Below are 14,432 nucleotides of genomic sequence, written 5' to 3'. Positions count from 1 at the left end.
AGAATACATCCAAAATTGTATTAAAACACATGCATAGTTAAAAAAATTCTATCAATCTACTACATCTAAAATTTAAAATTAATTTAATTCATATGACTTAATTTTTTGAAAAAAAAAACATTATTGTAATTGTTATTTGTCTTTAAAATTAAAAGTAAAATTTAAGCATACCCTTAGTTCATATGAGGATAAGTATATAGAGTGTTTTAATTCAGTGAGCAAGAGAGTTTTTGAATTTAGTGAGCAATAAGCAAATAGTCTTTATTAAATAATGACACAGAGAATGATATTATAACACCAAGTTATTTTCCCTTCTTGATATTATTTTTAATTATTTTTTTCTTTTTTTAAAATACAAAAAGATTACTTTTGTTAAATTAAAATTCTTCTTTGTCAAATGGTAGGAAGTGGTGTCAAATAAGACCTTTTTAATTATATTTTTGCATGTAAAATTCTTTACATTGACATTTTCTTTATAAATAAATAAATTTATTTTTTGTGATTATTATGTCTCTATAATCTACCATCAAATAAATGTAACATATATCCTTACTTTACTTCTGCAATGTGTGGAATGTTTACTTCAGGAACGAACCTTCGTTGCGATACATGAAATATTGACCCTATAATTTGTTTTTTTTTTTCACATAAATTAATACATAATTTTAACTATTTGTTTTAAAATTTTATTATACTTTTATATGTATCGTACGACCTCAACTGTTCAACCTTATATTGGCTTCAACTACTCGGCTACCTCTCACAGGCACTCGGTCAATCTTGGTTTAAAGTGTTTGGCTTCGTTAGGTCTTACCTTAACCTCAACTGCTTGACTACCCATAGTCTGACAAGAACTCGACCAATCTTAGTCTAAAGCATTTTGCCTCAACTTTTTGACCTTCTCTTAGCCTGAACTGCTCGACCACCCATGGCCTCACAAGTACTTGGTTAATCTTGGCCTAAACTATTTAGCCTTACCTTGGCCTCAATTGCTCGGTCACCCATGGCCACACAGGTACTTGGCCAATCTCGACCTAAAGTGTTCGACCTTGACTGCTCGGCCACCATGGCCTGAAAAGTACTCGACCAATCTTGATCTAAAGCGTTCAACCAAAAGTGTTCGATCTCAACTGTTCGGCCTTATCTTAGCCATAATTTTTTGGCCACCCATGACCTCATAGGTACTTAGCCAATATTGACCTAAAGTATTCGGCTTTAATTATTCGGTGATCGTTGATCTTCATCAATTGAGTCTCGGCTGGCCTCATCGAAATTCGATGACCATGAATCTTCGTGACATGTCACTTAAGTAGGATAAGTAGCCTATCTGACTCAACAGTCAAAAGCACAACCGCTTATAGTCTTCAACAACTCACTTTGATCAACGAGCGTGCACAAAGACAAAAGTCAACTAAATAATATGTCCTCGTCAGAAAAACCCCTTCGTAAAACATCATGCTCGGTCTTAGGGGATTTGTGTATCGTACGGTCTCCCTTGGAACCAAGTACCACCTAAGTCGACCACCCATGTCGTCCACCCAGACCGACCACTCAGGTCGCCCACCCAGGTCGTGCCTAGTATGACCTAACAATATAAGCAGATTATTAGTGGCAATGACTCATTAAGCTCCTAATGTAGATTAAGATGTATTGGGTTGTCATTAAGTTAACAAAAGGTAAAGGCCCATGATAGCTACTATAAATAAATGTTCCAGGTATGACTTATGGATCATGCACATTATATGCATCAATTGTTGTGTTAACCGATCGGTTATATTACTGACTTGAGTGTCAGAATGTTCTTTATAGATACACACTAACATGACTTAGACAAGAAGGAGGGAGAACGAACAACGTAACTTAGATGATGGATAACCATTAGAGAATTCATCCGATCTTCAAAATAGTTAAAGTATTTTGAATAAGAGACCTCAATCTCATACATGAAACACTATATTTTTTATATTTAACATTTAAAATAATTATACATTTATATGAAACTTTTGATATCCTAAAATATCGTGGAAGATCTCAAATTTCCAATAAATTTATGTGCAAAAAGTTTATAGATCAAAGTAAAAAAAAATTGATATTTTAATACACAATTTTTTTTATATTTATTTGAAATTATTTATTTATTTATTTTTAAATGCAAAATTTTATTTTGTATAACTATTTTTCTTTTTGTACTATATATATCAAATAAATATAAAATTATATCTCCATTGCTTAAGGACAAATGCAAGCAAAGAACAGAGTGGAAGAGACTGACCAGAGAAGCTGTATGATCAAAAGGTGGACCAAGATGAAAATCGTGGTGGAGACTCTCATGCCATATGCGTGCAAGTATTTATTACACTTATGCTGGTTTATTTATTTATTTATTCTTATCATAACATATTATCAAATATTCTTGATTAGTCTTTAACAAATTATTGATCGGCTTTAATTAAAAAAATTAAAAAAAATAATTTCTTCTTGTAAAAAGCTTGTCTAAAATTTCTTTCAAAAACCGTGACGTGCAAGCAATAGTATATAAAATTTGAAAAATATTTGTTTTATTATGTATACTTTTTTTTTCATTTCTGTCACTACCAGTAAGATATGACCTATACTTCATCTGTGTGAATACCTGTAATTATAATAAAATAAAGTAAGATATCAAACACTAAATACCACTAAAAAATACCATCTTTTTTTCTTTTTTGGCTCTTAATAAAGGTTAAGAGATGAGAAAAAAAAGGAAATTATTAAAAGAAAAATAAGTACTAGATATTTTTTAATCTTTTCATTTCCGTGTATTCAAAGTATAATCTCAAAAGTAAAAATATGTGCAAACAAAAAAATATTTTTATTTAACATTGCTTTATTTCTTTTGTTGTTTCTCATTATTGACTTTTATTCCAAAAGGTAATAATAAATGAAACTACAATGTCCACGTGACAAAATTGGAGAACTATCATCCCTACATATATCTCCTCTCTCGTCTATTTTTTTATCCATTTTTCACACATTTTCCATCACCATTATTATTACTTTAATATTTAATAATTTTTTACATAAACTTTATATTTATTGTTTTACTTTTTAATTTATTTTATTATTACAAATACAATAATTATTTTTTAATAACTTAAATATCTCTAAAAGTAAATTTACGTTTAATTTCAATTTTTTTTTCGTTTGATCTCTTTCTTCATCTACCTCATACAGTAGAACCAACCCGTTACCATTTTGAAACAATTACACTCCATTCTAAAAACAGAAGTTTAATTTTTTTATTGACTTTTTATTGAATTAATTCTTAAGTCGTTCATCTAATCTTATTCTAACTTTTAAAAGGACTCCTAATTATTTATTTTTAACCTCAATTTTTAATTTTTTAAAAACATTAAATTTAAAATTTTAGCTTTTTTTTTTCAATATCTAATTTAGTTCTTTAATTTTTTAAAAACATTTATTTTGATCTTCTTGACTGTTTATTGATTCTTTAATTTTTAATCAATCATTTGTTATTTCTCTTTCCATTTATAATTAAGTTTATTTTTTTTCAAACCACTATTTATAGTCAAGCGAGAAGTTAGCAAATTGATAAAGAGCCAAATTGTTTTTAAAAAGTTAAATGACTAAACCAAAAAGATTAACAACTAAAGAAATTTTTTAAAATTCGAATAAAATTAATAAATAGGATTAAATTAGAAAATAATTATTTTTTATTTTACTTTTTACAAAATAGTAAGAGAAAAGAGCTTATGTCTTGAAGATTAGAAAAAAAAGTAGTCGTATAACACTGAAAAATAATAAGTGAGTGAAACATTTTTATATTTATTTGATATATAAAAATAAAATTTTTATAAAAGAATAAATTTTTATATAATTTTTTAAAATAAGTAAAAAGTAAAAAGGAATAGTATAAAATGAATATCAAGATTTTATGTGTATTAAATATTATGTTTCTAAACTGAATGTTTCTACTGTTAGAATGCTTAAAAACGAACATTTCAAAGCTCACTTCAATCATCATCGTCATCATGATTCTTCATTCAATATTCATGATGGTGATTCTTCGTCCTTATTACCTCACCATTTCACTACTTATTCTCACTTCACCAAACTCGTCCTCATACGTCAACAAAATGAGACAACCTTTTTCAATCTTCTTCACAATTCTCCTCCTCGCCGTCACACTCCCGCCGCCATGTGCCGTCGTCTCCGCCGGCTCCGGCCAGTGGCAGCTTCTTCAGAAAAGCATCGGCATTGTCGCCATGCACATGCAGCTCCTCCACACCGACACTATACTCATCTTCGACCGCACCGACTTCGGCCTCTCCAACCTGTCCCTCCCCGGCGGCCGCTGCCGCCACGACCCCAACGAACGGGTCGTCAAAACAGACTGCACTGCCCACTCCGTCGAATACGACGTCGCCTCCAACACCTTCCGCCCCCTTTTCCTTCAAACCAACATATGGTGCTCCTCCGCCTCCGTCGCCGTCGACGGAACGCTGGTTCAAACCGGCGGCTTCAACGACGGCGACAGAGTTGTGCGGACATTTTTCCCTTGCGCCACCTGCGACTGGAAAGAAATCCCCGGCGGCCTCGCCGTGCGCCGCTGGTATGCCACCAACCATAAACTCCCGGACGGGCGCCAAATCATCGTCGGCGGCAGAAGACAATTCAACTACGAGTTTTACCCTAAAAGCTACGCCACAGCCAAAAACGCCTACTCCTTACCCTTCCTCGTTCAAACCACAGATCTTTTCGAAGAAAACAACCTCTACCCCTTTGTTTTCCTCAACGTGGATGGCACCCTCTTCATCTTCGCCAACAACAAAGCCATTCTCTTAGACTACACCAAAAACACCGTCGTTAAAACGTTCCCCAACATTCCCGGCAACGACCCCAGGTGTTACCCCAGCACCGGTTCCGCTGTTCTCATACCCCTACGCAGTAAAACCCCAGACTTTTCTTTTACCGAAGCTGAGGTTTTAATCTGTGGCGGAGCCCCGAGAGGGGCTTATACTCAAGCCAAAAGAAAGCGTACATTTATCGGAGCTTTGACAACCTGTGCTCGGATTAAAATAACCGACCCGAATCCAACCTGGGTCGTGGAGACAATGCCCGGAGGTAAAGGTAGACTCATGGGCGATATGCTTCTCCTTCCAAACGGCAACGTTTTGATTATTAACGGTGCAGGTTCCGGAAGCGCTGGCTGGGAATACGGGCGCGACCCGGTTCTGGCTCCGTTAGTTTATTACCCGGATAACAATCCCGGGTCGAGGTTCGAGATTCTTAACGCCAGCAATACTCCTCGAATGTATCACTCAACTGCGATTTTAGTTCGTGATGGAAGGGTTCTGGTTGCGGGGAGTAACCCCCACGTGGGGTACAATTTCTCGCACGTGATTTTCCCCACCGAGCTTAGCATTGAAGCGTTTTCGCCGCCGTATTTAGAAGCGGCGTTTCAGAATGTGCGTCCGAGAATCGTTGGTCCGGTGTCGGGGACGAGGGTAGCCTACGGGCAGACAGTGAAGGTTCGGGTCGACGTGGCGAGCGGGTCTTTGGTTCGGAGTTTGGTGCGGGTGACGGTGCTGGCGCCGCCTTTCAACACGCACTCGTTTTCGATGAATCAGAGGATGCTGGTGCTGGAACCCAGCAACGTGACAAACGTTGATGGACCAACAACGTTTGAGTTTGAGGTGACAACACCCGGTTCGCCCGTTCTTGCACCACCCGGTTTTTATCTACTGTTTGTGGTCCACCAAGAAATTCCAAGCGAAGGAATTTGGATCCAAATTCTTTAATCCTTATCACAACAAAACCCTAATTAAAAAAAAGAAATTCATATTTATAAAACCTTATAATATTGCTTGTGTATAGTTTCTAGTAATATTAACTACAAGTGTATGACATCCTAGTTGCATGTGGATAGAAGGATTTGGTGTGGTCACCGGAAAATGTCCGTGACTAATATAAAGATAATCTTTAAATTTCAGTGTAATGTAATCTATAAATATTAAAATATTATTGTTTTAATATACATATTATATATTCCTATCGTGGATCTGATGATCAATGATAAAGTACTTTTTCTAATTTTTAAATATTATACTGTGAGGTATTATCTGGGCATGTTTGACATTGAAGATCACGCCCAGTTGGTTGTAGTATGAACAAGAACAATTTCAGTCATGTGATGTGTAAACAGAACTCTAAAAACGACAGTGACAAAGTTTGCAGAAGCATATGTTGCAATAAGGAATAATGAACATAATAGTAGTACAGATTTCTTCACGTAAATGCACCAAACCTTGTAAAAAATATAAGAGGAATCATACGATGACATATATTAATATTTATTTGACTTGTAGGAACAAAATAACTATTAAAAATTAAACTTTTATATTTGTAAAAAATAAATAAAAGATAATGTCAGATGTAAAAATTTGTGTATCAAAATATTATTACTCAAAATATAATTAAATGCATGAAATACCAATACTTATAAAATCCAAAAGGACAAAAAGAAATTTTTTTCCTGAGTTTTTTTCACGGTTTATTGAAACCCATAAGAAATTATCAATTTGAGTAGGTCCTATAGAGATGATATTTACCGAAATTTATAATTTTTATTTACATTTATAATATTAAATATAAATTATTTTCACTTACAACAAGAGATAATTTTACGGGGGAGGTCAAAGATATTCATATGATAGATTAACAATTTACGTGTGTAAGGTATCTTTTAAAAGGAAATGATTTTTTATCAGAAAAATTTAGAAGAAATTGTTGGTCATCTTCTAAGAAATTTTATAACTACAAAATAATTTTCTCAATGTATATTTTATTTAATCCTATTAAATATTATGATTATTAATGCTTTATATCAAGGAATGGTAAGAGTTTAAAAAAAGGAACAATTAACAATGAAAGTTAATTTGGTAATATCTTTTAAAAATTTGTACTAAGTTAAATATTTTTATTATAATTATATTAAGAGTATCATATATTAAAGAGTGTATTATAAAATGAGGTTTAAATGGTATTTTAAATCTCTAAACATCTCTGTTGTACTATTTAAATTATGTAAACAATGAAAGTGACCCCAAATTTGCAAGTTTATGAAAGTACTTTATTAAAAAGTGGGAAGTTTTGTTGCCTGAGTAATTATATTCTATCTAAATCAATTAGATCAATAGGACGTGTATCTGGCCTTTTGTGATCAAAAGAAGCTTAAGTTGATTAAATCAAAATTAAACAAGAAACTGAATCAGAGAAATGTACATAATCTTCTTTGTTCTTAAACTGGAAATGTTATTATTTTCTATTTACAATAACATTCAAAACCTGATTATTTTTAGTGAGTTTGGTTAATCAAAATTGTCAATTATCATATCCAACTACAAGAAGGGGTCACGTAAACTAACTAAAAATTATTTATGATAATCCAGTCATTTTTTAATTTTTTAGAAAAATATTATTTAACACATCTAAAAATTTTACATTCATTTCACATTATTTTTATTTTTTTTTTTCTTTTTTTTTTAATATACCAAATTTTACGTTTTTATGATATTTTATTCTTATATTATGTGTCAAATGAGTATAAAAATGTATGATGTATTATTTCTTAATTTTTTAATCATATTATCGAGTATTTTGTTTTATTTCGAAAAGTAAAACAAAAGTGGTATCATGTATGATATGATTTGTAAAAGTGTATGAATCTTTTATACTTTTGCTTAAACTCTGAAAATTCCAAACCAGTTATCTCCAAATAGTATCTGTTTTGACAATTTCCTGATATCAATAATTAGAAAATCTTATCTCAATGCGTGGAGTTTCTCAGAAATCAACTCCAAATTCCAAAAACCAGACACTGACACCACCAAATCTCATAGTTAGATTGACTGCATAATTCAATAAATAGCAGTGTGTCCACAGTATAATATCATAATTGTTACAAGGATTGTTTTTTAATTAAATTTTAGTTCGCCTTTTTTAGATTGGGTGATGGGAAATAAAAGGGTGAAAAAAAAAGTAAATGAAGAAAGTTGTAGTAAAAAACGACATTATTTTGTATTAGGTAAAAAATAGAGAAAAAGAAAACACAATTATCGACTTTATAAATGAATGGATCGGTTTAAAAAAGAAAAAACAAATTTTAGTTAGCTTTTTTATAAAATAATTATAGAATCTAAAATCAGGTTAAATTAAATAGTAGTAATTCAGTTAAAGTTTTATAGATAAAAAAAGTAAAAAATTAATTATATTTAGTTTAGTTAATTGATTAATTTTGTCTAAAGTTAAATAAGGTGTATAATTGATTATCATAATAACATAATTGATCATGATATACTGTATTAAAAAGAATGTTTTCAGCTTATATTATTGATTAAAAACCATTCATAAAAGATTGCTTAAGTAGATTTCTTCAGTAGTTATAATAATATTAAAAAAATTTATAGTTGATTATGTTTTACTTCATAAGTTCATATTGAACCCAAACTATTCACAAAATCAATTATAATAAAAGATATAATTGGTTTTATATAACATGTATAACAACTATTCATTTTTATAAATAATGCATAACAATTATGTAAGTCCATATGATAATTATAGTTATCCTTTAAAAATTTCTAAACCTTAATCTTTAAAAATAATAATATAATTGATTACGTATGTCTAAATAATCACTCGATTATACTACAAATAACTTTCCTTAAATTTCAATGAAGCAAATAAGTTATTGCAAATCTCTAACATTGCACCCACGGATTCAAACAAAGTCTTAAAAGTGTGAAACATGGTTAATTAAATTCTTAAAACGCTAAAAGGTTATGATTTAGGATCTTAGCATATGCATTTTTTTTTAATATGGTTGGAATTGAAATATGGAATGTGTGGCTTGTGACAGATGATGTTGTGGATGAGTGTGTCTGAATTTTGATTCACGGGTGCTACATATAAACACCGATTCACTTCACGGGTCAGTTTGTTGAGTCAAATTTCATTCACGGGTCTCCCTAATTTCTGCTTTTTTATTCTGCAAAAAACTCATACCTTTTATCATTCAATCTTCCCTATTTACCATAGGTGCATTTGTTAACAAAAAGTTCACCTTTTATGTTCCTCAGAGCAAATGGGCTAATATGTAGGCCACTTTTCCTTTTTCTCTTTCAAAAATTAACCATACTAACAAAATTATTACAGAATTTTTCACTTTATTTCGTGCGGTTTAAATACAGTAATTAGTTGCTCATATTAAACATAAAACATCAACAGATTTAGCACTATAAGGGATTTTAAAACTGGAACGACTTCATTATCCGATGATATTTTTCATCACTGATAATCACGATTTCAAAAAGTTAAATTATGTTTTGTCCATATAATAATCTAGAAATAAAAAGCACCTTTAATAACAAAAAAAAATCCTTAGAGTGCTAGAATTTCACCTAAGTAATTTCCAATCTCATGGAAAAGAAATAAATTATAGTACTCCATAACAAAACTAATAATACGATCATCTTAGGAAAAATTAAATAAAGTCAATTAAATATAAATAATAATAAAACAACTCATTTAAACAGAGAAAGAAAATTCCAATAAAAAAAAGTTGTGTATATACATTACAGAATCTTATATTAGTTTCTATAATAAATACTCAATGACATAATTTGTTTAAAAAAGACAAAATTTCACAATCCAATTTGAAGACTTGGTTGAATCCAGTAAAATCGCAGAAAAAAAAAATCAGTAATCCGAAATATAAATCAATTAAAAGTATGAAAATTAATTTTTCTAATAACGAGATTGTATTAGTCAAACATCAGTCATTAGGATGTAGAAATGCTAAGAACTAGTTGATATAGTGTATCTTCTGTACATCACATATGAAACTCAGATAAAACTAAAACCCTACAAGAAAGAAATATAATGCGAAACTAAGAAATACGAATGCTTCATAAAATTGGCCTAAGCACGTTCTCCACGGATACGGCGTGCCAGTTGAATATCTTTAGGCATAATGGTGACCCTCTTGGCGTGAATTGCACACAAATTGGTGTCCTCAAACAAACCAACCAAATAAGCCTCAGCGGCTTCCTGAAGTGCAAGAACAGCGTGGCTCTGGAACCTCAGATCAGTCTGTCAAACACGAAACATAATCAGTATGACGAAAATATCACATGGGTAAAAGTATAAACAGTTTGAGTTTTGAAATTAGAACAAACCTTGAAATCTTGGGCGATTTCACGAACCAGACGCTGGAATGGAAGTTTGCGGATCAGTAGCTCTGTGCTCTTCTGGTACTTACGGATCTCACTGAAATCATTGAAGGAATATATCAATATTAAGAGAAAAGGAGATAACGAGGAGAAACACCATGATTTCTGATAAGGAAGATAATTACCGAAGAGCGACGGTTCCAGGGCGATAGCGATGGGGCTTCTTCACGCCACCGGTAGTCGGTGCAGATTTTCTCGCAGCCTACAATTAAATCGCGAATTAATCAATAACTAGCCTTAAAAATCATGAAATCGGTAACCGGAAAAACAAATTCTCAAAAGCCCTTTGTCAGTCGCCAAGAATACGCGATTGAATCTGGAAAACGAAACAATCAGAAGCCCTAGCATGCGAAACACCTAAATTGCACTTGAATTTGAAAAACCCTTTGTTTGACTACAGGAATATGCAATTGAATTAGAAAAACTTAACAACCAGAAACCCTAGCGTAGGAAACCCGTAAATTTCACATGAATTTGAAAAACCCTGTGTTTGCCAACAGGAATGTGCAATTGAATTAGAAAAACTTCACAGTCAGAAACCCTGGAATAGGAAAACCCTAAATTGCATTTAAATATGAAATTGACTTTCAAAAACGTCAAATAAAAAGCCCTAGCATAAAGAAACCCTAGATTGCAATTGGATTTGAAAAAACATCCGTTAATGAACAAGAATACGCAATTGACTTTGATAAAAACGTCATAATCAGATGAAATCGAATACCTTTGTGGCGAGCTGCTTCCTTGGAGCCTTTCCACCGGTGGACTTGCGAGCGGTTTGCTTGGTACGAGCCATGGGAGAGGAGAAAAAGGTGAAGAGAGAAGATTGGTCTTTCGATTACGCAAACGAATAATGTCTTAGATACGAAAGAAAGAGAAGAGATTTATGTATTTATATAAGCGTGTGTAATACGAGGGTTAGGTCGGTTTAATCAGAGATAAGCGAGCGTGGACTTTTAATATATTTCATTATTAATGATCGCGATCCGTGTGCTTGTTTCCTATTGGCTGGAGCGTGAAGAAAGGATTGCCAGCGTGGAGCATTTGTGTTTCTTTCGTTAAAACTTCGCTCCGCTATCTCTAATACCCCGTGTCCTTTTTATGTTACCTTACACTACCAAAAAAACACAAACTATAATATTAAAATATGAATACACTTTGAAATATTTAAACCTAAGCTTTGTTTAGAAAATATTAGTTTATAGTTAACATATTTCATTTTTTTTTTTAACAGATTTCTTTATTTGATCATAGCTATTTAGTAAAACTAATTACAGATTAATTCGTAAATATAAAATTGCATGCAAAAAAATATACCAACATAAATTTTATTATATTTTAAAAAATATATATTCTAAAAAAATATAGTATTATATAATTTTAATTTGAGATTTAAAAGACTTCTTTTTTTCAAACTTTTTAATGTTGAATCTATTTTTTACAAGGTGTATATACTTTTCTTATTAGGATAAGTCAATCTTATTTAAACGTTGAATTCAAGTTCAAGAAAACATTTGTTTGGCTTTTTGTTCGTATATGCTTAAGGGAATAGAGTGTAAAATATAATTTGATCTGAATCTCAACAAACTTAAGTTGTGTAGTTTGATAGATTCGAGTTATTCAAAATGTGTTTCGTTTAATGGTCATAGCTGATATTTAAATTTAGTTAAATAAGTTTTTATTTTATTAAAGATTTTACGTCAGTAAGAGAACATGAAAGTTTCTCATTTATACTGGTCATAGCCCACTTAACATGAAAGATAATTTTTACATTTATACTGATATATACAAAGACTAAAAGACCATGAAAGTTTTCAATATTCAAACTTCATACAAATACAAAATAATGGTATGGTAATGTGTGTAAATAATAATATGATTTCATATTGTTTGAATTATTAAAGTAACAATTACTTAGCAATAATTGCTACGAACTAAATACTGAACACCTTAAAAACATGAGATATATAGACTTCCCCAAACGAGACCATGAGTCAACCGTATTGCAAGAGTTAAAATAATAAAATTAAGTTCATATACACTATTCATTACAGAGTATACTCACATAATCATAAAATTTAAGATTGGTTCATAAGAATAATAAACTTTTGCATCTGTTCTGAAAACAAAAATCTCTCCATATAAATATATCAAAATTTATTAAAGTATCACTAATACAAAAATAGATTTTTAACATGCTTAATAAATTATGGTTTCGATGAAAACGAAACATAAAAAAGTCACAGTTACATTTTGCAATTTTCACAAATTTATAGTTTTCATTATAAAAGAATTGAAGTCATATTTTTTTTAGCATCAATAAATGAATAACTAGAACCTAAAGGTGGATCACATTAACACAAATTTAAAATTTTCAATTAAGTACGTAGTAATCATGATTTACTACCTCGGTTCTTCTCATAACAGGTGACATAAGGTCCTGACATTCTCATTTGCAGAGAGGTATGTCAGACTTTTCTGATTTTGAACAGGTCTATGGTCTCGGTTCTTTGCAGAATCGCTGTCACGGGGTTTTGACTTCGTACCTTGCAGAAAGAACTTCAGATTGTTCAAATTCTAAATGGATCCTATGGTCTCGGTTGTTCAGAGAATCAGTGTCATAAACCAGTTTTGCTTCGGTTTTATAAAAAACTAAGACCATTGACTGGGTTTCAACTCCTTCTGAGTGGTCTTTCTTTCGTTCATTTGTTTCTCCACGGTGAGCTTTGGTTCCTTCGTTCTTTACCTTCTTTTGGGTGTTCTTGAGTTACTTTTGGTTTTTCACACTAATAAAATTTTTGTTTTTGTGTCCACGTATTATTTTATGTGGTGGGCTTTTGATGCATTACAAATATCGAGTAGAGTCACCGTTCACCATTGTTCTCTGCCTTTTTCGCTCCTAGATTCATATTTTTTTATCTTAAATTTATTTTATAATATGAGCAACTAATTTTATATCATGTGGCAATAGATTATTCAATTTTTGTATGTTTGATATGGGATTAATTGTATGCTAAATTATATTGTTGTTTTGAATTAGCCTTAATTTTCTATTTGAGATTCAATACAAAAATTATTTATTGAAGAAATGTATGTTTTAAAATTGAATATAAGAGGAGACAATAATTATAATTTATGCTATTGAATCTTGAATTATTCGGTTGAAAAATTTAAGAAGCGTAATCACTTTTTCACAGTTTATTAATGCAAACAAAATTTTAATATACATGTCTTCAATGATTTTCAACAGCTAAGAAACATGTGTCTTCAATGATTTTCAAAACATATTTTCACTTATAAAGATATATAAAGTGTTAATCCCTGTACCACCTTATGTTTCTCATTGCACTCCCCGTATGTTTTGAAAATTCCAAAATTATCCCTGTATTTATAAAAACTCTATACACCCTTTTTTTTCAAAAGATTTGAAAATCCGTTAAAAGATTTTCTAAGCCTTTAACAAATTTCGATGTTCTTTAAAACTTTTTTGAAAACAAATTTTGAAAATTTTAAAAGATTTTTCTAAAGCTTTAACAGATTTTGAAAGCCGTTAAATAAATATATTTTTAAAATACAAAGGTGCAAGAAAAAATAGGGAAGTGCATCGAGCAACCCTCAAATAAATATATATATATATATATATATATATATATATATATATATATATATATATATATATATATATATATGTATATATATATATATAGGGGTTTGCTAACGCGCGTACGCCTGTTTTTCAGTTGGTACGTTTTAGCAATGTGTACCGGGTTTTAGTAGACAAAAATATCTTTATATATCATGGATTCTAAGTTTTAAGGTTAAGGGTATTTTAATAATTTTCATTCTCAACCATTTCTCTTTCATCTTTCTCACTCCAATCTTTTCTCTGTCATCCCTACTGTAGCCCCAATTGAAAAAATCAAAAATTTCTCTCAACCTTTTCTCTTTCATCTTTCTCACTCCAATCTTTTCTCTGTCATCCCTACTGTAGCTCCAATTGAAAAAATCAAAAACACTTGTCGTTAAACAATCTTACAAAAAAATGATTTTATAATGAGTTTTCATCTTATAATTTTTGTCTTATCTAATTTTATCCAATTTTCACAAGCATAAAGGAATTGGTAATTGACCTGGAAAAAATCA

At 30.9% G+C, this 14,432-nt stretch overlaps 2 protein-coding genes across 2 annotated transcripts; one reads left to right on the top strand and one right to left on the bottom strand.

Moving 5' to 3' along the window:
- Nucleotides 1–3,957: 3,957 nt before the first annotated feature.
- Nucleotides 3,958–6,020, top strand: LOC108337454 (aldehyde oxidase GLOX1). The gene has a single exon (XM_017573984.2). It carries the CDS (start codon nt 3,966–3,968, stop codon nt 5,799–5,801), a length of 1,836 nt encoding a protein of 611 aa, XP_017429473.2. The 5' UTR covers nt 3,958–3,965; the 3' UTR covers nt 5,802–6,020.
- Nucleotides 6,021–9,802: 3,782 nt separating this feature from the next.
- Nucleotides 9,803–11,215, bottom strand: LOC108338265 (histone H3.3). Its single transcript, XM_017575040.2, has 4 exons — nt 11,014–11,215; nt 10,418–10,494; nt 10,239–10,329; nt 9,803–10,152 (listed from the first exon to the last, which is right to left on the bottom strand). Exons 1-4 carry the CDS (start codon nt 11,083–11,085, stop codon nt 9,982–9,984), a joined length of 411 nt encoding a protein of 136 aa, XP_017430529.1. The 5' UTR covers nt 11,086–11,215; the 3' UTR covers nt 9,803–9,981.
- Nucleotides 11,216–14,432: the final 3,217 nt, after the last annotated feature.

Source organism: Vigna angularis, chromosome 7 (assembly GCF_016808095.1).
Source record: "Vigna angularis cultivar LongXiaoDou No.4 chromosome 7, ASM1680809v1, whole genome shotgun sequence".
NCBI classification, from domain to species: Eukaryota; Viridiplantae; Streptophyta; class Magnoliopsida; order Fabales; family Fabaceae; genus Vigna; species Vigna angularis.
This window is presented reverse-complemented; position numbering and strand designations above follow the sequence as displayed.